We start from the raw sequence: 26,357 nt of genomic DNA, 5'->3' as shown, positions 1-26,357 counted from the left end.
CGGGCCCAATCGCACGTCCTTGTGGGACGACATTACGCTCATAGGCAGGTTGCGAACGTAGTTCCCGCGCCTACTAGGGCGCCCCTCGCGGCGGCGAGCGCGGAACCGGCAGGATACGATCGGCCCGCTTGCGTTCGGAAAGCCTGTATGTGGACTGTTTCGCGCGTAGCTGTTGCCTTTTCTGACCAATGCCGAAGTGCGACCCGAGCTGTTGAGTAGTGGGCTTCCACAGCACGTACACCAACTCACGAGGAACAAAGTTTTACAGGTTTCCAAGCCGACCGTATGAAGCAGAACGGCGTCAACACTGGATAGCGCTCGTCCGACGGCATAAGCTGTTTTATGTTCCGGCGTTGTGTCAAGTGCGTTATAACGCTGAATTCTTGCTTTTACAGCAATGATGGCAGCAACGGGACACCTGCAGTCAGTGGCGTAGCTAGGTCGTCTGGCACCCGGGGCCCATAGGTCTTCTGTCCCCTCCCCCCCTCCCCCGGGTTTATTCGAGGAAGGTGAGGTTATCAACAATTTCCGTGTGTCTCCAGACTTATGTGACACCCTCCCACTGGCCCCTTGGACCCGGGGCCAACGCACCCCCCCCCCCCCCCCACCCCAGTTGTTACGCCACTGCCTGCAGTGCTTACCAGGATATGCAGCAAACAAAGTAGTTTGTTCCCACACTGTACCGCAGTAAAGCTGTGGAACTCTTTCCCAATCCTCTCCCATTCAAACAGCGCTAGGGCTTGCTGAGAGATTTTAGGAGGGGTTGCAGCCGGCTGAGCTGGCATACGCCCTTCTGCGCCCAGCATATTATCAACGAAGGGGCACTTGAGATAACCAAAATTTTTGAGAACGTGGTTAATTGGAACCTCCTTTGCACGCACTGAAAAATCGCAACATAAGAGTATCGCACTTCCAGTAACTTGGGCGAAAATATTTTCCCAGCGTTGGCTAACACAACTGGTAAATTCATCCCCTTTTTTTTGTGTTTGGGGAGAGCAACGTTACAATACCTCTGGTAGGTCCTACGAGTCGTTCGTACGCCCCACGTTCCTGGATGAGATGTTTTGGATTCGTATTTGCCGTCCTGTATGTACAGGGAAACTACCGCGGCGTCCTTGCACTTCCCTGCGATGCCAGCACGGCAATCGCAGCTCCCCGCTAGGATTTGTCTGCTGTCGCCGATCTTCAAGAATCAATGTCGCCTATAATTTCATGCGTCCACACCGTAGATAACGAAGTAACTTACGCTGAGCTTCACGCATCTCGCTGGTGCATTATTTTTCGTTTGCGGAATAAACCTAGCAGTCACTTCCGATCAGTGCGAGTTCAACACTTCCCTCACGTCGTAGACGTGCCCCACTTCAAATAGACGACTTCCTTTCTCTAAATTCTTTTCACGAAAAAAGCTATGAAGATCTTGTAATTCCCGAAACCCGGTTAAAATTAATATCGGCACGCTGTTTAGCGCCATCGCTACCGTTTGACAGGACGCCAAACACGCAGCGCGGGCTGCTGACGCCGTGAGTAATCCTATCACATTCGCGCAACTATTCGTCAGATGGCGCTAGGGGTCGGAAAGACAGGGCGCCGCCTAGCACTTGCAACCTGCCCATAAGCAAGACCGCGCGCGAGCAAAGGTAACGAAACTGCCAGGGCGCGATCGCGCAAGCAACAGCTTGATTTTGCGAACGTTCAGTTGCTGTATCGTGATTCGTCGTCACCGCGCTTTCGTCAGCGGCCACCATTGCGGTGGGGCGGGACCACAGAATGCGCATACGTCACACTCTCAATCATTCGAAAACCGAACCCGTCGTCTGCTACGAGTGAAACGGGTGACGAGGTCGTTAGTTTTGCTGCTCCCTTTGGACGGCGCCTACTCTAATTAGATGCCTGGAACGTCGCTTGCTTTCCCATAGCAACCGCCTTACCGCGCGTTGCGACCGCCCTGGTTGGAGTAGAGTCACGTGACAACCGTCGGCGCAGTGGCACGCATGGCCTTTGAGATTGCGGGCGCTGCATCGAGCGGCATCGGGGCGGTGCGGCCGCCGCGAGAGGCTCTCACCCAACCTTGCTGGATTCCCACGATTCTTACGGCGATTTAGGCAAGTCTGCCTCCATGAAATCATTGGGTTCAGGGAGAGCAGGGCGAAAGCAAACATGCCTGCAGTAAAGATTAGTAAGAGGTGATTGTAAGATTGGTGGAAGCATGGAAACGACAAACAACGGAGGCGTACAAAAGCAAAGTTCCCAATAGGAGTTCAGAAAGTTTGGCGATAAAAATTATTCACGTTTCTTTTCGTATAGTGAGAAACTCTGTGCTTTTTGCTAAATATAGGTAGGACATTAGTCAATACAATTACAAAGGCTTGGTTACAAAAGGTTACAATTACAAAAGCCAGCGGAAGACACCATGTACAAGATGAGGTTGGAAATTATGTGGGCACGAGCAAGACTTCCTGCCATTAGCACAAGTTTCAAGTTTCAAAGTTTTGTCCTACTATTTATCAGGTCGTGCTGTCATACTCTCGATCCGTGACTCATTGGCTATTGTATTCATTGCGAAGACAGGGGGGGGTCAATGCACAGAAGAAGATTGTGGCTACGGTGCCGTGCTGCTGAGGGCAAGGTCCTGGATTTGAATCCCGGCCATCAAAGATGCAGAGCTGGAGTACCATTGCTTTGGGTACACGTGCAAGATTCCCGGGTGGTCAAAATTAACCTGCAGCCCCACTTTATGATGTCTCATAGCTAACAGTGCAGCATCAAAACCTAGGGGCCACTAAAGAGTAGACGTTTGAGCTCTTAGTAAATTGCCCTTCTACAGTAACACCAAAAAGAGGGGTAGGAGGCTTGATAAGCTAGAAAAGACAGCAAACGATGAGTGGCAATGCCACCTGAAGGTTCCTGCACCAGCCAACCATTGTGTCATGGATTTTGATGGCATATGCTCAGGCGTAGTTGATGTTTTATTGCTAAATATGAACTGCATTGTATTCTGAAACACCACTTTGGTTGGTGTTGTCAAAACTAAGGTGAAAGTTCCATTTTAGAAGTGAAAGTTTCTTTTCGAGTAATCAAGCTTCGCAAAGGCAGTTTTGAAACAATAATTTATCTGTGTAAATTGATTTAGTGTTTTTCTTTAATGTCCCTTTAAGCCCTATAAATGTATATTTCTTTACAGGTGGTAGAAGGCCTCGGCGACGAGCTTGCAGAGTGCATAGAATGGCGGAAGGGAGGACTAGTCTACATGTTCTGCCAGAGCAAGGAGGGGGACGACGACCACAGTTGGCTAACGGCCAACCAGGAAACTTTTTTTGCTGTAAGTTGAGCTGCCTGCTGACTCAGCAAAAGGACGTGCTTGCCTCGAAGCTCATGTCATGCAACAAGGAAGCAGTTAGTACCTTCTAGCTTGTCACGCCCACAGACATTGTCAAGAAAAGCCTTTTCGAAGTTCCCATAGGCCTCCGCATTTCAAAATCAAGACATGCTCTTTAGCCAGAAGTGCTGGAGCATGCCTATAAGAAAAGAAAAAGACATTATGGCGCATTTGTATCAAACTTGGCCATTTTGTATATGACCACTCCAAGAAAAAATGAACATGCAGAGAAAGCAACAAAAAAAAAGACAGTAACTTGAGGATAGTTTAACTGTTACAGCAACCTTCGGGAACCGCATTAAACAAGCAGTGCTTTTCCCTTTCCCTCGTGCAGGGTAGCCAACCAGGCTCGGTGCTCATTAACCTGCCTGCCTTTCATTTATGCTTGCCTCTCCCTCTGCAGCCGCACAATTGATTTTTGATGAGCTTGCCCATATGAAACATTCAGTTCCACTGCTAAAAGCGCGTTGCTGTGTATTTGAACACAGGCATTTTCTTGGTTCATGTTGCTTAGCTTGCGTGACATGTTGCAGATGCTTTTTTTATTAGCCATCCTTCAAAAGCACTAGCAAATTATTCAGTAGCCCTTCCAAGATTTTTTTTTTCATTGTGTGAGCCATGATGTATGCATGCAGGCATGCAATGCTATCTATAAAAAAACTGGCATAACAAAACCTGCCCTGTAGCATGCGCCAGTTTCAGCAGCAAGAATGGCAAAGTAATGCTCCGTACACCACAGGTCTGATGCACATTTGTGGTGGCAGCGCCATCTCTTTTGTCTAAAACAAAGACAGCTTATGACATACTCTTCCGTAAAAGGTGTTCTCAATGAGGTTATCATTTGGGAGCATGTTTTCAAAAGCTATTTGGTGTAGGTCGTTCAGTGTGGCAAAGACCTCGAAAAAGGGTCCATCAATGTTTTCATTTGCTCCTTTTGCCAGCATATTGCATCACTGTACGCATTCGTTTACAGCCTTTCATTTACAAACATGCACCTTGTCTGTTGGAAATTCGTAAGTTGGTAATTCATATTCAAGCTTACAAATGCGCTCTCCAGGGAGGATAGAAGAGAAGGCTACTAGTATGACAAACAAAGTGCTTCTTCGAACTTCCATTTACTTAATTATTGACAGAATACTATACCTGAAGTAAAAACAGAAAGCCATCAAGCGGACACAGCAGACAATGTTGTCTTATGTGGTTAGAGCATCTGTACAAGATACAAAATTTTTTTAGATGAGAACCAATAGGACAGAGTGCTGACACAGTTTTCTGTTTTAGTGCTTCTTGTGTTGCATGTGCTTGCATGCTGTACAAGTACCCCTTGCTTCTGTGCCGTCTGCACTGCACTTTTGCAAGTTTAGAATATTGTCTACTTGAGATGTCATTCAGCTAAGCACTAGACGAGAGACAAATTCAGCCATACAGCAACTGAAAGCAGTGTTTAATGTCTCCTCGTGAAAAGCGCCAGCTCTGAAGCACAGTGAAGGGGGTTAGCTAGGAGTAGTGCGGCAGGACTTCGAGTGTGCATTCTACGTTTTTGTGAACGTGCAGCTGCTGCAGCAAGGTGTGCACCACCTCACGGCAATGCTCAATGTTCGTCGTCCACTGAGCGCCGAAGATGTCACAGTGCTGTCTGGCCAGACGGACGTGCTGGAACTCCTGGAGAAAGGCAAGTACAGTGGAATCCCAATCATTCGAAATCTGTTAAGCCAATCCTGATCAAACATCTCTATCATTATGTAGTGGAACCTTGTTGATAGGATCTTCTTTTGCTTGATTTCCCTGCGCCAACGTTCGGACCGAGAACACAAGAAAACGACCAAATAAAGTTAAGCTTCTTTTTTGCCAGTTAATGGGTTCCCAGAAAACGCGTTCTCTCGGCACCAGCGTTCCATACATTGCCAAACTGCGATCATGTCACAGGTTTTCCGGCCGCTCGATCTCATGTGAACAAAAAAGTCATGAGCCATTCCACTTCTATGAAGGTGGATGACCAGCGAAGCTGTGCAGAACACGACAGAGGTTTTTCTTTTACGTGCATTCACGTAGATGATGGGACCGCCGCCCCGAGGAGCCAGAGGAAAGTAGACATGCGTGACGTTTCGACGGGACCGCCACCACGGGACAGTGGAAGGAAAGGAAACTAGATAAGGAAGCGTTTCAAACCCAACAAAAAGAGGGAGGTGCGAACATGGATGTGGTCAATGCGGGTCAAAGTGTAGTACGTATCTGTTCTTATCAGCTTAATATCTGATACGGATTCTGCTTGGACCCAAGATATTAAACTTATTTTTGCAAGTTGGCAGAGTGCTTGAAGACTGGCTCACATCCGCCACGAGTCAACCCTGTATTGCACTATCTCTGGGATCGCCCCACGGTTTTCACACATGCAAAACAAGAATGCACAGAACCTAGCCATAAACAGTTTCGCAGAAGAAATAATGCACAAACCATGCATGACCGAAAACAACTGCTGCAGCTGCTTCCCCACAGTACTTGCCCGCGCATCACGTGAAAGTGCCCACACACACTGACGAATCTCAGTACAGGTCGTCACATATTGCATTCACAGCTATCACGATATGCCTCTTCATTTCTGTTTGCCAGTGCCGTTGGAAGCGTACTGCACACTTTTAAGAGGCGATAACCGGAATGTGCTGCCGTTCTTTGCTGCAGGTTGTGGGTAGTGAGCATCATGCTTCACTCTAGTGGCATTGTACGTATTTTGCCATCACCCACCAGCTCGATTTTGCTTTGGTTTCTTTTTGCTGCTTTAGAACACTATGCAATAGGAAAAGAACACATTCTCATGTCGCAATGATTTTTGGGGCTCATTCGAATGCCTTTTGTTTCATTCAATCCACTGGTTAACTTGATTAGTCTTGTTGGTCCTGTCAAAGTCAACTTACAAGAAATCGGCTGTATTCTATAAAATGCTTCACAGATGCAAAAACAACTGCACTGCAAAATGCATCATAGTTTCCACAGTGCCGCTTGCCAAGTATGAAATGGAACCTACTTACCTGTGTAGGCAAGGATGGCTGAATGATGGAGCCCAAGCTGTAGTCGCCATTCATCATGCTAACCCCTCCCTAGCAAATGTATGGCGGATGCCTGCTGCTGCTTTGTACATGCGAAGCCTTTGTTCTGTGTGACCAGAATCCAGCAGGGTCACCTTCTTTCCCAAACATCGCAGGCATCTACAGTGATGTACATGCACTGTCGCTGATGTACGCCGGCGAGATGTGCTACTGGCTGGTGACGTACTCGAAGCGCTGGGACCGGCCGCTGGAGATGGCGCACGCATTGCCACTTGGCAAGCGGCTGTTACAAGACTACATCAGTGCTGTCGAGGGTCCCCTGCAGGGCGCGGGCTGGAACTGCACCCGAGCCCGGCAGCTTCTGGCGCAACTGGGTGAGGTGGAGCAGTGCTGAAGTGCAGCCGGTGCCTGGTGAAGCCGACACAAAGCCAGACCAAAGACAAAGCCCGGACGAGGAGTGAGGTATTCGCTCGTTGCACGATGCCTAGTTGTATTCACCTGAAGTGGCTGACAGCTAATTCTTGTGGTACTCTTTATGGCCTGAGTGTTTAATCACACAGTGGTAATGTAGAAAATGCCGTGGAACCTTTTTAATCAGAATTTTCCGACCTGCAGTGAGGATGTAGTCGTACGCTGGAAACAGTAATAGGTGGGCGCACTAGCAATCGTATGCTGCCATTGGTGGGAAGTAGATGACAAGTGAGGTCCTAGCAGTAAGGGCATGATATTTTGTTTGTCAAGGTGGTGGTGTTCCCGCAGTTCGTGTTTTCCAAAGTTTCAAGCGCTCCTTTCGTCTCTTCTGCATGTCTACGTCTTTTTGTGCTGTGAACCATGAACCTGTTCCGACTCGCCCAATTTTCTATCCTTTTTCTGAAGTGTTGAATTATTTCTACAGTAATAACCGCATGCTTTCCTCTCTGACTGCTTTGGTCACACCCAAGTCGTGACTTTTTTTTTTTTTCCTAGTTAAGATTAGTGGTAGGATGTGCCAGTAGTGCTATTATTAAGGTCGCTTCGATTCAACCAAGTTGGTGGTGCCTTTTGCACCTGCTTACAGTGTGCTGCATATAGGCCCTCGATTGTCTAAGGGACAATTGTCTGAGGGACAGAGGTGCATCCTGCACCTCCGTCTTTGTTTGCACGGGGTGCAAGGCTAGGTGCCGTCGCAGTGCAGAGCGCCCTTTAACCTTGCAGCGAATGGGTGCGACCCAGCGCACCACAACCGGCACTGCCTGCACCTTTTTCTTCACAGTGCCATATCATGTTTTCTGAATTGAACCAACCTATTGTATTGCTGGTACCCATCTACGGCACAGGGTGCCAGTGGCATTTTAACGCAAAAGCGTTGAATGGCCCCATGTTGCAAAATATCCGTTGTCGGACGTCATTTCGCGAAAAATCGTTCCGAACCACAACCACGCAGGCCCTCCATGTGGTGCAGAGGGATTACTTTCAACTGAGTTCTTCAAAGTAAAATGGGCCAGAAAAATCACAGAGTACGACCTTAACACAGCCTCTAGACGTGATAGCGTGGGAGTTTAATTTAAATGTACCAGAAAAACATAATTCTGTTGCGTGGAAATTCAAACACAAACTTTGAATGCTATCTTTGAATGCTATCGCGTTCCACTCTTACAGGAAAAGTTTAGGTGTTCTCCCAATTTTGGATCTCACAAAGAGACCCCATAACTTGGCCTACTTGCGAACTTGTGCACATACAAAAGCACTTGTGTATGCCGCCATGCAATGAGGGACGCGACAGGTCTGCCACTCCACTTGTTGCTGCAAAGGCAGCGCTGCTCATTAGATTGAACTTTGTTTACAATGCAATACGCCTAGAATAAATAGAAAATGCATAGTGATATTAGAACTGCAATTTTAAATAGTAAGTACATGGCACTTAATAGCAGGAGATTTGCTTACAGTAACCTCATATATTACATCTGAAGTACCAAAGTTTCACCATCAGTTTACGCCACTCACCATTTCTTTTGCCAACTTTCTATGTCAATTTTCCTTCTTAAATCGTGAACTGCATGCTCGATTCTATCAATAAAAATCATGGTCATTTCATTTCCACCAACATCTCGCAACATGTTCTGCGTAGTTGTCAGTCTCATAAGGGCCCATAAACCACCTCCGATAATTAAAAAAAAAATTATACTATCAATAGTTGGTAAGTGGTGTCCAAAACATGGTGTCCGTGACATGTTTGCGGCTCCTGCAACCACTTCTGGGCCATGTATCCAGCAAAAGCATGGCCTTCGAGATCGGCTTCTTTTACTTGGAAGGAGCCGTTACATGGGCACAGATTTGAATATCGCGCATTCGTTTGCCCAGCTATTGATACTACTGATGGTCAATTTATCGATAGTCTTACATCACTTAAATCTTACGCCTGCATTCTTTCGTGCAATACAAGCTTTTGTGAAATAGGTGGTGTCCAAATCTATGCCCTGCGATGGCCCCCTCTGGATAGCAAATACAGACATTGAAATCCATGCTTTTGCTGCTTACATGCGGTGGAAGTGATTGCGAGAGCCAGAAACACATTACAAATGTTTGGTTATGGACACCACCTATAACTGACACAAAACTTGTTATACAGAGCATGAATTCTTACTGTTATTATTACAGCTCTCTACTCAGTAGTGCCCAGAAACCCCAGAAACAAAACCCTAATTATACACTGTTTCATTTGCGGCATGTTGTTGCTTCAATGGCAGAAATTTGCAGGATGCGCCCTGTGGAAGGTGGGGGGGAATTGAGGGAAACCTGCATGAATTGGTGCAGCTACACATCTTCATCAACTTATTTATGTCCATGTTAGAACAAAGGCTTCTCCCAGCTATCTCCAATTATTTCTCTCATGTGCCAGCAGACCCCCATCTAATCGTTGCAAATCTCCCTACTTCATGCCACCACCTAGGCCGTCCCCAACTGCGCGTTCTTTATTGGCCCTACACATTACACAGCTTCACCAACTTCATTTCTTCCTCTTAGAGTCAACGAAAATATTGGCTACAGCTACATATGGTATGAAGTTAAATAACTGCCAGCACCGATAAAGTGAACCCTTGTTGCTGATTTGCAGCTTCCTTGTGTGCCGATATGAGAGACAAAGGATGTACGGCATTGCACTTATGAAGGCCATGCACACATGTTTTGAGGCATCAACAGGATCTGCGCCATGTACTGCGAAACGACTTGTGAAAACGACTTAGTTTTTGCATTGAGAGTCATGTTTCCATAATTGGTAACACTGTTCGTGAGCATTGGTGGAACGTTTCACTAGCCGCTTTGCTTTCCATGCTGCCACAACTGTTCCTTTTTTTTTTTTTTGCAGCGACAACATTCAGTTTACGCTGCTTATTTGTACTCTTTCAGATTGACGGACATTCTTGTCGGGTGGAAGGAGCGTCATCAAGTTAATCTTTCCTGTATAGTTCCCGAACTTCTTGCGAACTTTCGCACTGTCATCAGCGGGACCACGATGGAGAACATGTTCCAATAGCTGGGAACATTTGCTGCTTTGGGCACTAGCTAGCTAGCTAGCAAAGCTCCAGTGTTTTGTGTGAGCTAACCATCAAAAGGCAGCTGACTGCAATAGTTTAACCATGACTGTCGAACCCTTTAGACAGTTTAGTTGGATTCTTATTCCCTGCATTAGCCCTGTTCACTCACGCTCTGTTGTTTGTGTGTTAGATAGACTGGTTTCATGCCTTTTCAAGCGTGCCCTGTTATTTGTGCATATGATCAACCTGTCATGGGAATGTCCCTTTGCTCTGATGCATCCAAATCACCACCATGGGCCATGTTCGGATTGATTGCTTTTGGGGGATATCACTTTGAGCGCACGTTGGTTGGCTAGCCAGCTGCACTAGACTTATTATGCGAATGTGAAAGTACTCTCAAAAGTAAACAGTCATGAACATGGCACAGGATTTTATACATATTCATATGTACCGACTTAACAAGCTGGGCATTTACTGTCAGCACAAATTGAAACATGACAAGAACGGACTTATCTGAACGCCAGCTGCGTGCAGAGCTATGCAGTACGGTGTAGAATCGCTCTTTAGCATGGTGTGGTTTTGAACACGTGTTTTGAACGAGTTGCCGTTCTGCATTCAGGCAAAGCTGGATATGCAACAACACATCCTAATCACCCAGTTTGAGTCTATGCTGATAGTACAGGCAGAAACCGGCCAAGTGAAGATTGAATTGTTTCTTTGGTGGTGTCCTAGCTTCCGAATTCCCACTGCAGTCTGTTTATACTACAGTCGACGCTCGTTACAACAGACTGTAATAATCCAGCGAGAAACGTTTGTTACATCCGAGGTCATTTCAATCCAAAATTACAGCCATGGCATGTTGAAATGGTGAAACTTTGCATATACCACTGTCCGAACCGAATACGATCGCAAGAACACTGGAAACATCCAAGTTAATGTAAACAATAGATCAGCAGGTTTCCGCGGTAAAGGTACAACCACGTGCCAAGGCACATTGCTGTCCACCGTTTTTCGGTCTCTGGTTGCCGAAATACGGCAATTTTGCTCACCCTAGAGCATATTCAGACACCTGCACAACTGAAAGATTAACTGCCGCCACAATGGCGCAAAGCTGGCCGACCAGCTTCTCGCCGCACCGCCGCCAGACCTAAGGACATCACTGCCGCCGCTGACACTAACATCGGCTACAGTTTGTTTTTCACACAACTGTCAACAACACAACTGATTTCACTCAACGGTTTCCCCCAGCTGTCGTTACAATAAGCTGATGTCTTAATTTTATCTTTCGCGACAAGCGACGACCACTGTCAAGCAGGTATCGAGAACTAGAGCTGCAATATAGAGCCAAGTTTAACTTGCCACTGCACACTATGTGAGATGGCTCACTCGCACCACGCATTGTTGTTTCCTTTTTTAATTTTTGTGCAAACTGATGCGATGAGAAAGTGTTCTCAGTGCATTCTGCGATCGTCGGCTGTAGTTATTTAAGTGCTGTATGCCATGGTTTCACATAGTGGATTAGGCCTGGTAGCACTTTTGGCACTTTGACGGTGTTGATCCGCTTGCGTGGTCGACCCAAAAGACTCTTCCTTAGCCGGTGGAGTGTTGTGTGGAGCACCCTGTTGCGGGAGGCTTGCCGCTAGCGTGTTTGTACTATACGAAAAAGTGCATTATCGCACTTTCCGCAAGTGGCTGGAAATAGTTGCATGCAGTGGACTGCCGCAGGCATCGCCGCATTGTATTCATGCCATCTAGACAAAATCTGCCCAAAAATTTGTCTGTTGTAGGCGATTTGTTGCGTGAATAATATAAGCACACGAAACTAAGTGAGAGGAAAGATCTGTTATATTCGTAAGTATGTTTTATGCAGATACGTTGTAACAGGCGTGGACTGTACGAGATTCCACGATGTCTGGTGTTTTGGTAGCGATAAATGCATAAAGTCGGGGATTCCCAAACTACTTTGGCTTCAGAAAAGCCCCATCCCACCATCATCCTTGCCTCAGAAAATTCATGCAGTCAAGAGTACAAATGCATCATGGACCCTCAATAGATGGTTACTTCGTTAGTGAATTGACTACACAGGGTTTATTAGGTAGAAATCATAACAATGGTGCGAATATATAGCATGACAGGTGCATCTGTCTTCCGTTAAGCCTAACATGCTTTTAATTTTTGTAACTATTACTACAAAAAAAGAAGTAATTTCTTAAGTCTTCGAGAATTTTTTTAACCTGGCCGAACTAAAAATTCACTGACGATTGCGATACTCCCCAATGCAAAATTTGAGTGCAGCTGTATGCATGTTTTCATTTTGCGATATGTTGGCTGGCGTGGACAGTCTGTCTCATGCGGTACGTTGCAAATGAAGCTAAGTGTGCCACGACTGCTTCAATAATCGGGAGATCACGAGAGGCAGCATGTGGGCACGATTCACAGCAGCCACCACAGACAGACCATCACTCATACAACGCTTTGTTTCAATATATAGTATCGGTGGACGCGCTCGCCATGTGCCATCGGTGAACAGACGACGGTGTGCTACCTTGGCATGATCTCATAGCTGTCAATGCCGCAGAGCCCGTCTTGCGTGGTGCTACGCTTTTCTTCTCACACTTTTGCCAAATCCTCCGCATGCCGCCTCACGCTCTCTTCGCTTTTGCAGTCTTTCATTTCCCGCTGCGCTCCGCGATGACTCATTCATCCTTCGCTGTGTTCGTTTGCTTGGTTACGCCGAGGGCCGATGGTAGATGCAGGAATGGGTGCATAGAAGCTGCGCTCTAAAACATAGTGAAGTATTAAAAATGCACTTAACTGGGCATATACTACAGCACAAGCGTCTCGTACTTGTCTGGTCTGTTCATATGCTGATCATGCCTTGCAATCAGAAAGAAAATTCGGAATGTCTGCTACAATATTGCTGTTTTTCACTAACTGAAACTGACGCACCCTAATACTAGAACTGGAAAGACAAGGGCCCATAGCTATTTTTTATTTTCATGGTCAATGTGCATTTTGCACCCATTTGCATTATCATGTTAGCAGCCCGCAACATTAAGCAACTGTTTACAGCCGTAAGTTTTGCCAAATTAATTTTACACATTATTGTAACGCCATCTACAATTAGTGCATCAAACTTGTAATAAATTAATTAAATTATGGGGTTTTAAGTGCCAAAACCACTCTCTGATTATGAGGCAACCTGTAGTGAGGGACTCTGGAAATTTCGACCACCTGGGGTTTTTGAACGTGCACCTAAATCAAAGTACACGGGTGTTTTCGCATTTTGCCCCATCGAAATGCAGCTGCCGTGACCGGAATTCGGCCCCGCGACCTCGTGCTCAGCAGCCCAACACCACAGCCACTGAGCAACCACGGCGGGTCAAACTTAAAATAAGTAAGGCAAGCTCTGTGTGTCTGAAAAACCTGTTCTTTTTTTCCCTAATAAGGCACGTCTAATTGTATCAGATGAGCTGTACTTGTTCGAAACAGTGATCAGTGAAGTTGTCCAGATGAGCTGAGTTTGTTGAAACATTGACGGAATTCAAGATGGATGATAACATACACTGCAATGGGTGTAAACCTTTTTTTAGAGAGTGTTTAGCTTGCAGTAATTAAAGTTATTTTAAAGCTGGCATCTGCATATAGCTAGCTATAACAGTTTTTGCACAAGTCCAAACTGGTGGATTCCATTGCAGTAAAAGTAAGGCAGCGAGCTCGGCCGTTTCGTTGAACGGTGGTGCATGTTCAGTGGTTTGTAGTGTTATGAATTGATGGAAGGCATGCTGTACTCGTGTAGCCCATAAATACTGCATTTGCACGATTACAAAATAACTTTCTTATGGGTAATTACTAGCCTGAGAGATCACTTCTGACGACATTTCGGAACCATGTGCCAAATACTAAGCAAATTTACACTACCGACCTTGGCCTTGAATTTTGAGGTCTAAATTGATAGCTCAGGCACCAGGCAATTGAACTGTGCAGAAAAGCTAACTTCTTGACACAGTAGCAAATGCCAATCTGTGAACAGCAAGAGCACAACTCGGCACAATGAAGAAGAATGCTGTGATGGTGTAATAAGTAATTGCAGGAAGGCTTGCGATAGTACATCTTGATCCAGTGTTCCAAACCATAGAGTTTCTCACTATATTACCTAGAGGGAAATCTGGCACTGCTGCACTGTGGTATGCATGGGAATGCCGGTATATTGTGACTTTGGATTGGCATCATTCTCGGAGAGCCAAGTAAGCACTGTTCTGTCTGTCACAATGATTAACTTTCTACTAAAGCAGCACGTAAAAAAGCTGTTTTAGCTTTATTAATACACAAGAAACATGTTTTGTTTGACTATAAAAAAACTTGTTATTGCATGTACAATTGTATGAAATGTAAGAAGTATCAGCGGGCTGCTAAAGTTGGGGGACAGATGACAAGATTCGTGCTTGCTCTGCAACAGTTTGTCGTCTGTTCTTGCTTTTTGTTTGCTTGGTTATGCATTGTAGGTGAATAAACTTCACTGGAAGATGTAATATGCATGAATGGAAACATTTTATGAAGATTTTACTTTGAGAATGCATTATTTGTGTAGTCATATCCACGTTTTAGACGAAGAGTTACAACACCAGCCAACACAAGCCTCGCAGACACATACACTGTCATTCCCATGACAGCACCGCGCCCCTTAGGAAGCTCCCATAGACGGTGGCATCAGATTTCCCTCTAGGTATTATAGTGAGAAACTTTATGGCCCAAACAACTACAGCAATATGCAAATTTGCACAAATGCAGCTATCCTGGTGTGCATGCATCTGGAATAAATTGCACTCCTGCTGGAATGATTCAGTGCAACGCAGGAATGCTGGCGTGCTATGCTAACATATTGCCTGTTATGCTAAAGCCTTATGTTAACCCAATGGTACAGCCGTATTACAAAACATTAAATTGCATTATAATCATAATATATATTTTTCTGAGTCATCACAGTATGCTCCCCTTCTTTCATTACATTCATACGAACACGGTATACTAGTATCTAGTTTGGGAATCCCTGATCTAGTCTGTAGGTTGTATTGTCCGTATTTTGCGTCCATTGTGAAGTATCAAACAGTGTGCGATTCGCATTGCATTTGTAGTGAAGTCCATCCAGTGAATAGTCTTTCGCGTTCTGTCCGTGCCAAAAAGAAAAGGAAAAACATTTTGACTTATCTATAGCAATGTTGAGCTGTTCTCTTCTGCTGAACGTCTGCATCAGGAGATGCCTTTTGGCGTGAAAATTTCCAAGTGAAACCTTTTTTTTAGACAAGTTTCACAGCGAAATGGGCAACGGCACGTTCTGTGCCCACGTTTTATTTCCGTGCTGTTTCCCTACCACAACGACATCACCCAAGCTGGCTCTTGTGTGCGCTGTTCTGTAGGGTAATTTGAAGCTTGAAGTCTATAACTTTGCATGTGCTTGTTTAACGTTTACATTTTGGCCCTTGCCAGGTAATGTTTCGTCACTCTGATAGACTACATTAAGGTGGATTCACATGACCGACTGACTGAAAAGCCGAGTTCTTCATGACCGACTTCTTAAACATCAGTAAAGTTCCTCAGTTGCTACACAATGCTGTCATAAACGTCTGAGCATAATGTGTAATAGTATTTCTTTGCGAGCAACAACAAGCTTATTTTTCTATAAACGATTGCCTGCTCTTTCCTTCCACTTTCTTAAAATCCCTGCTATTCTTTGTGTACTCTAGTTGCTTGGACCATTATCACGATGGCTAGTGGTTATCTTATCTTAAGATGTCACCTAGCCATAACATTGGAGAAACTTCCAATACTGAAAGGCACGTCTTGTGCTGAGCGATAACCTTTAACATTTCTTAGCCAGTGAAAGATGGTCACAGGAAAAGGTACTTAAATGCGCGTGGCAATGTTTTGGTGGACAGTCTACCAATTTTTCACGATGCCTAAGTCACGAATTTGTCTGCAAGCTCAATCTGCCATGTGAATCCACATGTTGAAATGCCTCTTTCATTATATAACCAGGTGCCAAAAACCAAAAACACTGTCTTTATTTGTATTCTTTTCTTTTTCTCACATTTGTCAATATTGTTCCAGGAGTGACAGGTGTGACTTAAATTGGCATGAGTTGTGCCATTTGATTTGAACAGTTTCATCTTTAGGTCATGCCCACAGTCATCAGCAGTCGTAAAGATTTTTTAAACTTGAGCCAGTTGTGAATTATTTGTATTCAGATCACTGAATGAATAATATGCAACAGAATATTTAGTACAACAAATGAACCCATTTAGCCTGGAACCATGGAACTTGTCGCACAGACAAGAAAGGCTGCCGAGTAAAATTTTTTCTTTGCAAATGTGAAATAATGTACAAAAAAAACTGGAAACAAACACTTTGGTCCATCTCAAGCTATCATGACAGCATTCTGTGTTGGGAATACTGTAAGGAGTACTTGCCACTTTCTTTGATTAAAAAGAAATTCCAAAACTGAGGATGCGCTTTTTCTTGCATGCAGCACTGGTGCAAACAAAACCCAACTGTCCCACCAAAGCTCTGATCAAGAGGTAAACTGAAAGGGGGAAAAATGATTTTAAAGAAAGAAAGAATCGCCTTGTGGTTTTAAAAAATGAAAAAAAGAAAGAAGGAAGCTTTATGCATCTATAAAGTAGATGCCAACTTTTCTTAATGCTTCCTCCACCATGTGGATTTCTGGAGAACTTGTTGGCCACAAGGTACAGTCTGCTTACGGAACACGGAATCTCGGAAAATGTTAATTTTCGAGCAGCCTGTAACACTATCCAGTAAAACCGTACATTGCAATGTTGTTTGCATATACTAGTAAAGATTGGAATGTGAATACAAGGCTACATTGTGAGGCTGCATATATATTCAGCTCTTTCTGAGATCACGTGGTCCATAAATTTTTTTGTCTACTGCAAAGTCTATCACAGTGCTATCAAGGCCATTGCATGCATGTGACTGGAACTTTCACTATGATAGAAACTTGTGCTGCGGCAAAGACCTGGAGAATAGAATGAACACTGGAACTCATGGCGTGGCTCTGAAACTTTTGGCAAACACTGTGCATAAGGAAAGAATGCACACTTTGGGAGGAGCTGTATGCTAGAGGCGGCTACTGGGAACCTGGTGGAGTCATTGGCTCTTGTGTGACTCGGGTTACCACCCTTGAATGTCTTGGCGAAGAGTGTACATTAAAAAAAGAAAAGCATTTTGTTCGGGAAAACCAGCCCCTGAGGAACTGGCGAATCTGGGACGGCGGACACTGACAAGTAACATGTTGTCTTTTTGGTCACAATGACTTTTTCAGCTACTTTGATATTGCCAATTTCGTCTGCTATAGGAACTTCTCGAAGCAGCTACTCATCTTGTGTTCATCATCGGAAGGCTTCCAAGTGGGCCAAGACCAGCGAGCTAAACTTTTTCGCTAACAGAATGTTTTCTAAAACAATGCGTAACACTCGAAATCGTAGAACTAGCCAAAATTGCGTGTATGGGAATTCCGGACTGTCTGCCTTGAAGGAACTCTGCACTGCGATCTGTTACAAAAGTGAAAAGATAAATGAAACTCTGGGCTTTTACGTGCCAAAACCACAATACGAGTATGAGCATACCATAGTGGAGGAATCCAGATTAATTTTGACCACCACCTAAATGTAAGCATGCGAGCATTTTTTCATTTCACTTTCATAAATATGCTGGCATTCCAGCCAGCAACGAGCCTGCCACCTTGAGCTCAATAGCATAATACCACTGCCACTGGGCTGCTGCTGTGGGTTACAAAAGTGAACGCAGACTAATGGTGGACGATAGTCGCTCATTAAGGAACAATGATTGATCTGCATTTGTCATGCGAGGTCAGTTTTCTGCACATTTTTGCCATCGCATGATGCAGCACCTTTTGTGGGTTGAGGTAGTGTTTGCCTATTAAGAAGTGCTGAAACTGCATACTAATATCAAGACATGCGAGCAGCTCTCAAATGCACCAGCATGTCTACCCAAGTTGCAGACAAGTGGTCTCAAAAGGACACTTGCTCTTCCGCATGGCATGACGCGGCTGTCTTTAAAAGATTCAGCGCAAAATTCCTTCCTTCATCTAGCATCGTCCAATAAACGAAGGATTTGAAATAAAGGGCAAGTGCATGAGCACTCCTCGTTTCATTCAATTTGCAAGCAAATCGCCAGTTTAACACCAAACCAAAGCCTCCCACATTCTTCAATGCCTGTACAGTTGCTCTGGGAGCCAATGGCTCACTGCTGCAGCGCCAGCTTCCCAGACAATTTGTTTGTGCAGGTACTTACGCCTATGCATTACTCGGCAGAAATCTGTGCATTGGTAGTTCCTGTGCATTGGTGTTTTGCCTTATTTAGAGCTGAAAGGGATACAATCTTAGTAACAAGTCAACAGCATAATGCACAGCGTTCCCTCTCCTATTAGCACTGCGTGTAGATAGCTGCACTGTCGCCTTGATTATGCGCCAGCATGCACACAGCGATGGCGAGTATTGTGCGTCCAAAGCCATAGGCACACATTTCTGTTAGGATGTATAAGAACTAGGGGTGTGCTGATACCAAGTAGTAGATTTTGAATCGAATATCGAACCAAATCAAGAAATAAAAAGGCAAATATCGAATTGAATATTGAAAATCAGAAATTTTTCAAAAAATTTAATGCTTACAGGTTTAGGCAAAGAAATATGGTGCTTTGAAGTATTCTACCTAGCGTAACAAGAATACAAGCTATCAGTAACTTAGGTACATGGAAATAAAGATGTACATTATAGTCTACTCTTTTTTTAAAGGGAACTCCAAATTAGTATGCCAGCATTGATTACAGGCCTCTTCTAGTTTATGCAAGTCTGGAAAATATTTTTTTTATGGATGGAATATCAGATGAATGGAATAAAAGCCCTTTTCCCTCTCAAGCTAAACAGTTACTTATGTTTTACTGAATACCAATGAGGTTTGCATTCTAATAGTGGACCTTAATGTAATCTTTGGTTGCACAGAATGCTTCGTTTTCCAGTTCTCCTCTGAAATGCAGAAGTGCTTTCTTATCTTCACGGCAGGTGGAATCTTGCAAGGCCAATCTGTGCAGACTGCGCATCGTCTAACTCGACCACCACTCCCCGCATACCTATCGTTGGCGCTGTGTGGGTCAACCGCGATAGTTGCTAATAGCAAAGAGCAGGTGCCGTTTTATGGTCAGGTTTGGTGTGATTTTCCGCCTGTCAAAGATGCTGAAATAGGTAAGGTCACGGCAAAATTTTATGAGCAACTTTGTTGCCATCCTGAAACCTCACTTTCGTTTGCGAGGTTTGTCTCCTTTCCAAGCGTCGCGCGACTGCTGCGAATAGATCTGCATCAAATTGGCACCAAACCCTAACTTTACTTGCCGACGAGCGAAAAAGCAGCACCTAGGCAGTGTGGATGGAACAAAAATGCGCCGCTGGCCCATGTGGTAACAAGCCGCGAATACCCAAAATCGTGCATATGGGTTAGACTGATGGCTATTGAAGTGGTGTTGAGTAGGTCACCACGTATCCAACACGATCGGCGTGCCTTCTGGCAGATAATCAGTCCGATCTTCACGCATGCTTTCACACATGTCAAAACATGCACTGCTTTTCTTGCTGTTCCCTTCGTCTGCATCAAATTATCATTTCAATCGATCCTGTCAAACTAGACAAGCCTTGTACCGACAGAGGTGGCCCCCACCGTCGCAGTGCCTTTCCACAAATTGCGCCGTTTGAGCGTTGTGTGTGATCTCCGTATTGGGCTGTCAGATAGAAACACTTGCAGAAACAAAGTCCGTGACCGTGTAAGCCAAGCCCATCCATGGTGTGCTCATTTGCATGGCATCGACCACAGTGTAAAATCGAACACTATATTTTCTATTCATAAATTGAATTATTTGAACGGTCTCTATTCAATTCAGTGTCATTTGAGTATTTGCACACACCTAATGAGCATGCTTGAACAATCTCATTCATGAATACTGCTCCATAAAGCAGTATTTCCATTGCCTCTTTACTGGTTGTTCTGCTTGAAAATAATTGTTCACGAGTTACTCTAGCTATCTTGCGCATCGTGCAAGCATCAACCTGTCACATTGGGAAATGTCTGTATAGTTGTGGTACTTGTTTTGTTCTTGCCCCAGCACCCAGTTGTAACACTCGATAGACCAGATGGGTACTTCTAAGTCCTCAGCATAAGTAGCAGATTAGAAATGAGTAACTTGCTAACTACGCACAGTGCTGCACTCGTAAGTACCGTGCGCGGTACCTTCGTGGCCTGGTGTGCACAAGAAGATGGAGCAGATGATCTCTTATTCTGCCTGTACATTTCAGCACATTCATGCAATTTTATCATTTGAGTAAACGTGCCCGAGGGACAGCCGGCATGTGCTCTTTCAGTAATCAGTGTTGCAAGAAGTTTCCCAGTAAAAAAAAAATTGTAAGTAGTCTCAACAGCATTGAAAATTTGCAAGCGTGCCCACAGATCACTTGGGAAACTGCCTCTCCATGCTTCATCCCATGAAGCCATGTTGGAAAGCTGTGATAGCGTGGCCTCGCACCCCCAGGAGTTATCTACAGCAGACACTATTTAAACAGAACCTCAAGAGACCAGGGAAATTGGTTCTGTTTAACAGGAGTTCCATTCACTGAGAAACATTGCAGACAGCAGTGCATGAATACAAAACCAACCAACCATAAGGATGGCGTTCTGTTTAAGCAGCAGTTCCGTTTAAGCGATTTCCGTTTATCGAGATTCCACTGTAATTGTGACTCCTCAGTAATCACGGATGGAAGCAAAAAAGTAACGCTTTTTTTCACATTCAAGATGAACAGCGCCTCTCACCTTGGATCACCTTGGAGTAGAGACGTGCAAATATTCGATTTCGAATCGGTAGTGTACGATTGAATGATTCTATTCACAAATGTTGGTACCTTCGTTGAATGATCCGGCTGTATTCAGTACCTTGATGTGCGCAGCAATACCGTGGCATGCAATCTATTGGTACAAGGTTCAGTCAGACCGATCGAAACTATTAACGTTACACAAACAGAGGGAACAACAAAAGCAGCGCATGTGGACATCACGAAAGCATGTGTGAAGATAGGGACGATTAGCCACCGGAAGGCATGCGGATCGTATCGAATACACGAGTTCAGTGCAGATTCGCACAGTCAGGAGCTTTCTACCCATATGCAAGCAAACAGACAAACTTAGTACGCATGCTCGCGGTATAGTCGACCATGGACCCAAACGCCACTTCAACCACCGTCAATCTAACCCACACAACCGATCAATAAGATGTCACTCATGCGAACATATTAGCAACAAGCTTCCCGCGACAGGTTGCACCCCCATTATCACATCAGCTGGAGGCGAATTTTCATCACAGCCGCACTATTGGCCACCCTGTCTAGCCCGTTAGGCCTAATCAGAGCTGCGCCATGGGTCTCGGCGACTAAAGTTATGGTTACCGAATCAACGCAGATCAATTCACAGTGGTCGCATGACCCCCAGAAAGCCAACAAACCAGCCTTGCCACCGAAAGCGAGTGCATGGGATGACCGTTGCATGTTCACAGCCGCCACCTAGAGAAATATCGTATGGTGGCCCTCATTCCAAACGCCGTTCGTAGGCACACAACGGTCTGTTTTCATAGCTCCGAGCCGATTCGTCACAATACTGGCTCTGGATTTATGTGGCAGGCTCGAAAATATGTGACAGTGTGCTGATGCCTGAGCAGAGGCAAACTTGGATGGGCAAACCTGCCGTGGGCCCCTCAATTTGAAAACTCTTTACCGTCAATGCCGATGACGGCACGAAGTGGGGCCGAGTGACATGATGCGCATTCATCGCTTTTCTCTGTTGCACAGATGAGCCTTAATGAGCTGATGATAATCCACAGAAACCACCTACCATAAAAATGGAAAAACCTGGCTCCTGTTTTTTGGAAGAAAACTGGAAAGCTTTCTATGCAATAGAAGGTTGCCATTAAGCACAGTATGGCCCACTATTAAACTAAGAACCCCCCCCCCATTGGTATTTAGGATAACTCTACTATTTCATCAGCTTCAGAGGGAAAGTAGCACTTAATTCCCTTTGACAGACATTCTATAGATAAAAAAAAGTTTTCCAGACCTTCACATACAATAACGATATAACCAGCATGTAAGTACACACGGAACACAATACAAACTTCATAATAAGGGCTGCATTGTTATCAGTGCTGACACACTAATTTGGTCTTCCCTTTAATAATAGTAAAGCATACTACACATCTCAATGGATAGGTACTTAAGGTCCCACTAGCAAGATTCTTGGTAAGTAACATCATTAGCCTCCTGAGGATGTGCAGCACTGTTTCTGGCACAAATTTTGCAAGCATCAAGGCTTGTTTTAAATTCTCTGATATTCAATATTTGATTCGATAATCAGCTTTCTTTTCTTGATTCGATATTTGTATAGAAATCTATTTGGTATTCACATAGCCCTAGTAATAAGCAGTTATTCTACAGTTTGTTTTTCTCTCAGCACCAAAATGTGTATCTGTGCGGGAAAATATATTTAGGAACTGGAAAGGCACGACACCTTTGCTTCTAAGCCAATGGAAAAAAATGAAGGACAATTATAAAAAAGCGAAAAAATGTTTATTTAGCAGAACGAATCGAGTGCCACAAAAATAAAAGCTTAATAAGCGGCCCAATAAGAATCATTTCTTAAGCGATGTTAAAAGTGATGAATAATATACAAGGTATCAGAAGATGAAAACCATGTAAACCGAGTGGCCCTTGTGAGTCCTAGGTCACTTATTGCCTTCAACGCTCTGCGTAGTGCGGGACACGGTGGACATGCCGTTGACGAACTTTGTTCGGAAGAGGACGTTGGCGTTGTTGAACATGCCCTCCTTCAGAGAGACGACGACAAACTGCAATGGTCAATGAACGTTGAGAGTAAGTGACACACTGTACAAGACAAACTGTCCCACTCACAAGTGGATATTGTGCTTGTTGCTTTTGAGTCACTTGTAAAATACTGCAGTCACATCTTTTCTTTGGGGGCTTGTCGACTTTTGAATGTCTGAGCACACACAATCAGTCAATGTCAGGTCCATCTTTGCATTTATAAGCCCTTTCTTGTGGCCAAATTTAGAGCTGCACTGGGCTGCATTCATTTAGACAAATACTCCATCGAAGCTAGAAATCCAACACAGTTTTCTGGTTCAGCACAGTAGAACACCGACAGTGCTTCCAACTAATACTGTAAGCATTGAGGCATAATTACTGCAGCACAAGTGAATACGATGTGCGGGAATCTAAAAATTCAATGCAGCCTTGACACCAGGAAAACATAGATGTTGCTGCTGCAGAGACAGCATCTCTGCTGAAGTCATTGGAATTCTGCCGTCCTCAGGAAGGGATGGCATGAACAGGGTGCGAGGAACATACACACAACTCCACTCAATTCGGGAGCATAAGTGGAAAAGACACGCTTCCACTGGCTCATTCTTGCTCAAACTTTATGCCGAGGAGGCATTCAGTGGTGCATACAGCTTTATACGAAGTGAGATTCTGTCCTGTTTTGAACTAACTTGCCTAGAGGGATGTCTCACCAATCTAAATATCTTCCTGCAGCGCTGTGATTTGTGTACGCATTGAAATGCCTTACAAAAACATCCAGTGCAGAGAAAAGCAGGATCCGACGACACTAGTCAGAGAAATCAATGACAGTGACCCTAATTGCGACACATTTTATGCAGATTTGGGCACCACAGATCAATGGCTCTTACTAGAGTTTGTCAAATGTCCACAAATTGCAGTGCACTGACATTATCTAGGCCTCTGTTCTGCACTCTTGGGAGCTCCTGTCTGCCGGAGCAGTGCGTGTAAATAATAATTCAAGAATTTGTGGTTCACATTCAGACACTTCTAAATGTTAACTTAGAAGTAGGAAGTTTCATAAGACTCCTTAAAGAACTAATTTACAGAAAGATATCTCCTGTTTCCTTTGTCGTTTCATGGAACAGAACGCAGACTTCTTAATTTCAAGGTGCATTTCTCAAAACGCTTTACTCACTTGTGACTGCTTGAAGTGGGTACGCAGCATCTGGCCAATGTTTTGTGTGTGTGAGAGGTCAAGCGCAGCGTCCACTTCGTCCAGGATGTAGATTGGTGCTGGCTTGAACAGCAGCAACGACAGGATCAAAGAGAGTGCCACCAGTGACCTGTTTCATTAAACAGGAGAAAGAAGAATTCCACACTTAATTATACAGTCTAAAAGAAGAGACTAGGGGCATATAATAGGCTTGAGTGAATATTCAATATTTTTATTACGAGATCGAACAATGCATTTAGCACTTTAGTAAGGCGTGCACCACCACTTCGAGGCATAAAGATTTGAAGAAAAGAAAGTTTCGAGAAGTGCCAAGCACATGTCCACATACTGGCTGGTTAATTTCTGCAAACTACTACATGTCACTGGAGCCGTTTTGCTGACGATGACATCATCACCACCGTATCGTGCAGCATCATGCAGCATAGATCCAGCGGGCTTCAACCGTATCACCTGTGCTGCAGCATATTGCTTGGCTGCTTCATGGTTTCAGGCAAGCTCCACTGGCAAAGATAGGCAAGTACTCAATCACTTATACTGCGATCTTCAAGCTCCAGGTGACCGCATTGCCACCAAGAGTTTCAAGGCGATGGGAATCTCGAACAGTATGGGTGGCACGGAGGACAAGCAGTTTTAGGAGGACGCCAATGAGGCAAATTCGTCAAACGACAGAGGCGCTGGAAGCAACAAGACGACTGAATAAATATGTTTACAGTCAGCCACCAGTGGTTGGGTTTTTCTGCATAGCAATTTGAGCCCAGATCATGACTACCTTGTGTTGGGCCTGCAGCTTGCAAAAAAATCTGAAAATATTTGGGCCTTATGCAAGTAAATGCAGTACTATGCTATTCGATATTCGCTTCAACTATAATTACAGTATGCAGAATTTCCTAAGTATCTGAAATAAATTAAAGAAATCTGAAAACACGTACACTCGATAGTTTCAGTGGGCAAGTCGCATCGCATAGCAAAGAGACGGCAAAGATGAATACAGTTAAACCTCGATATAACGAACTTCAATATAACAAAATTCTCACTATAACCAAGTATTTAACTTTTCATAACCTCCTGTCCCTAGAACACCATGTATTTAGAACCTCAATATAACAAAGTGTGTTTGTACACGATTTAAATACTATAATGAAATTTCGCTTGCGCTGCAAAGGAATGCAGAGACAATAAATGGAAACTTCTGCGGACCCAGATAGTCAAATGATTGAATTACAAGCAGCTGCTTGCAAACGCACCTCTCAAATCACGCACAGCGTGACGAGCCACCACTGAAGTGGAGTCGCAACATGTTCCATATAAAGTCCAGGTCCAATAAGATCTTATCATGGCCCGCGCACTTTGTGCTTTAGATGCGAATGCAAGTGTGTGAGGGTGAGACAAGAAAGATGGTGGCTTCACGAGTGCTGCCTTCCAATGTGAGCAAAGGGAAAGAGGGGGAAGGGGAGCTCACTCGTGGTAATGCAATCAAGCGCGCGAGGGGCGATGGAGGGTAAGTTGGTGCTTCTAAATTCCTGGCGCGCATCTCAGCAGTGGCTGTAAGCGCAGCTGAGTGCATACGCAGCCGTGCACCCTGCTTTTGAGGTAATGTGTCACGTGTGCAAAGAGTGGGCATGCTGAGACGGCATGGCATCACGTAAGCTGTCTTCTCATCATGTAACGTTCCCTGTGGAGGTTGCGTAATCTCGAGTTTCGGTGACTCGAAGCGAGGGGTAGATGAAGTATTCGCTCACCGCTGTCGGCGCTTTTCAAGATAGCGCCATCCCAGTGCGGGCGACGCTATCAGCCACGGGGGCAGAGTGCATGCGAAAGCGTGGCTGGCTTCGCTTAATTCGTACCGCTGATGTGGAGATCTCATTGACGTGGCATGAAACCGTATCGTTCGTCGCCGACATCGAATTCATCAAATAAATTGTTTTCTCATTCAAATTTGCTTTTTTCGATCGCCCAATAATTCGGAAAATTCTGCAGCCCCTTCCCTTGCAAGAAAAATCAGTCAGCAACTGTACTTATTTGCATAAAAGATAAAATTTCAATACAACAACATTTCAATATAACAACGCAAGTTGCCAATTTTACCTACTTCATTAAATTGAGGTTTAACTGTAATTTGTTTACAGCCACTGGTCAATCTTTTGGATCTGCTTGAATATTCTCGCACTTTTGCAGCACTGCCATGATCAATGAACTTGTTAACAAGTGTGTATTGTCAACCAAAGTTTTGGAGGCCATGTGGTGCCTTGCTCGATTTTTCAACCA

General features: G+C 44.6%; 2 protein-coding genes and 1 non-coding gene across 4 annotated transcripts in view; 2 read left to right on the top strand and 1 right to left on the bottom strand.

Annotated features, from left to right (window-relative positions):
- The first annotated feature begins 1,613 nt into the window (after positions 1-1,613).
- LOC139056324 (RAB7A-interacting MON1-CCZ1 complex subunit 1-like) lies at positions 1,614-10,150 on the top strand. Its single transcript, XM_070534480.1, has 5 exons — positions 1,614-1,637; positions 3,182-3,319; positions 4,931-5,048; positions 6,576-6,882; positions 9,808-10,150. Exons 2-4 carry the CDS (start codon positions 3,248-3,250, stop codon positions 6,812-6,814), a joined length of 429 nt encoding a protein of 142 aa, XP_070390581.1. The 5' UTR covers positions 1,614-1,637; positions 3,182-3,247; the 3' UTR covers positions 6,815-6,882; positions 9,808-10,150.
- On the top strand, positions 5,571-5,760 carry LOC139056572 (U2 spliceosomal RNA). The gene has a single exon (XR_011512453.1). It is a non-coding gene; the product is annotated as a U2 spliceosomal RNA (small nuclear RNA).
- A 12,455-nt stretch (positions 10,151-22,605) lies between the features above and the next one.
- The window catches only part of LOC139056318 (structural maintenance of chromosomes protein 2-like), an 84,310-nt gene continuing 80,558 nt past the window's right edge, over positions 22,606-26,357 (bottom strand). For both annotated transcript variants that reach the window (XM_070534476.1, XM_070534475.1), the window contains exons 21-22: positions 24,054-24,201; positions 22,606-22,905 (exon numbers count right to left, since the gene is read on the bottom strand). In XM_070534476.1, coding sequence (XP_070390577.1) covers positions 22,783-22,905; positions 24,054-24,201 — 271 coding nt within the window. In that variant the 3' untranslated portion in view covers positions 22,606-22,782. The remainder of the gene's footprint in view (positions 22,906-24,053; positions 24,202-26,357) is intronic.

This window comes from Dermacentor albipictus, chromosome 2 (genome assembly GCF_038994185.2).
Source record: "Dermacentor albipictus isolate Rhodes 1998 colony chromosome 2, USDA_Dalb.pri_finalv2, whole genome shotgun sequence".
Lineage (NCBI taxonomy): Eukaryota > Metazoa > Arthropoda > Arachnida > Ixodida > Ixodidae > Dermacentor > Dermacentor albipictus.
Note: the sequence above shows the minus strand (reverse complement) of the source record. Positions and strands in the feature narration are given on the sequence as shown.

Coding starts and splice junctions, on each gene's coding strand:
- LOC139056324 (XM_070534480.1), top strand. CDS start 3,248: ATGTTCTGCCAGAGCAAGGAGGGGGACGACGACCACAGTTGGCTAACG. Junction 3,320..4,930: donor ACCAGGAAACTTTTTTTGCT/GTAAGTTGAGCT, acceptor GTGAACGTGCAG/CTGCTGCAGCAAGGTGTGCA. Junction 5,049..6,575: donor GCTGGAACTCCTGGAGAAAG/GCAAGTACAGTG, acceptor CAAACATCGCAG/GCATCTACAGTGATGTACAT.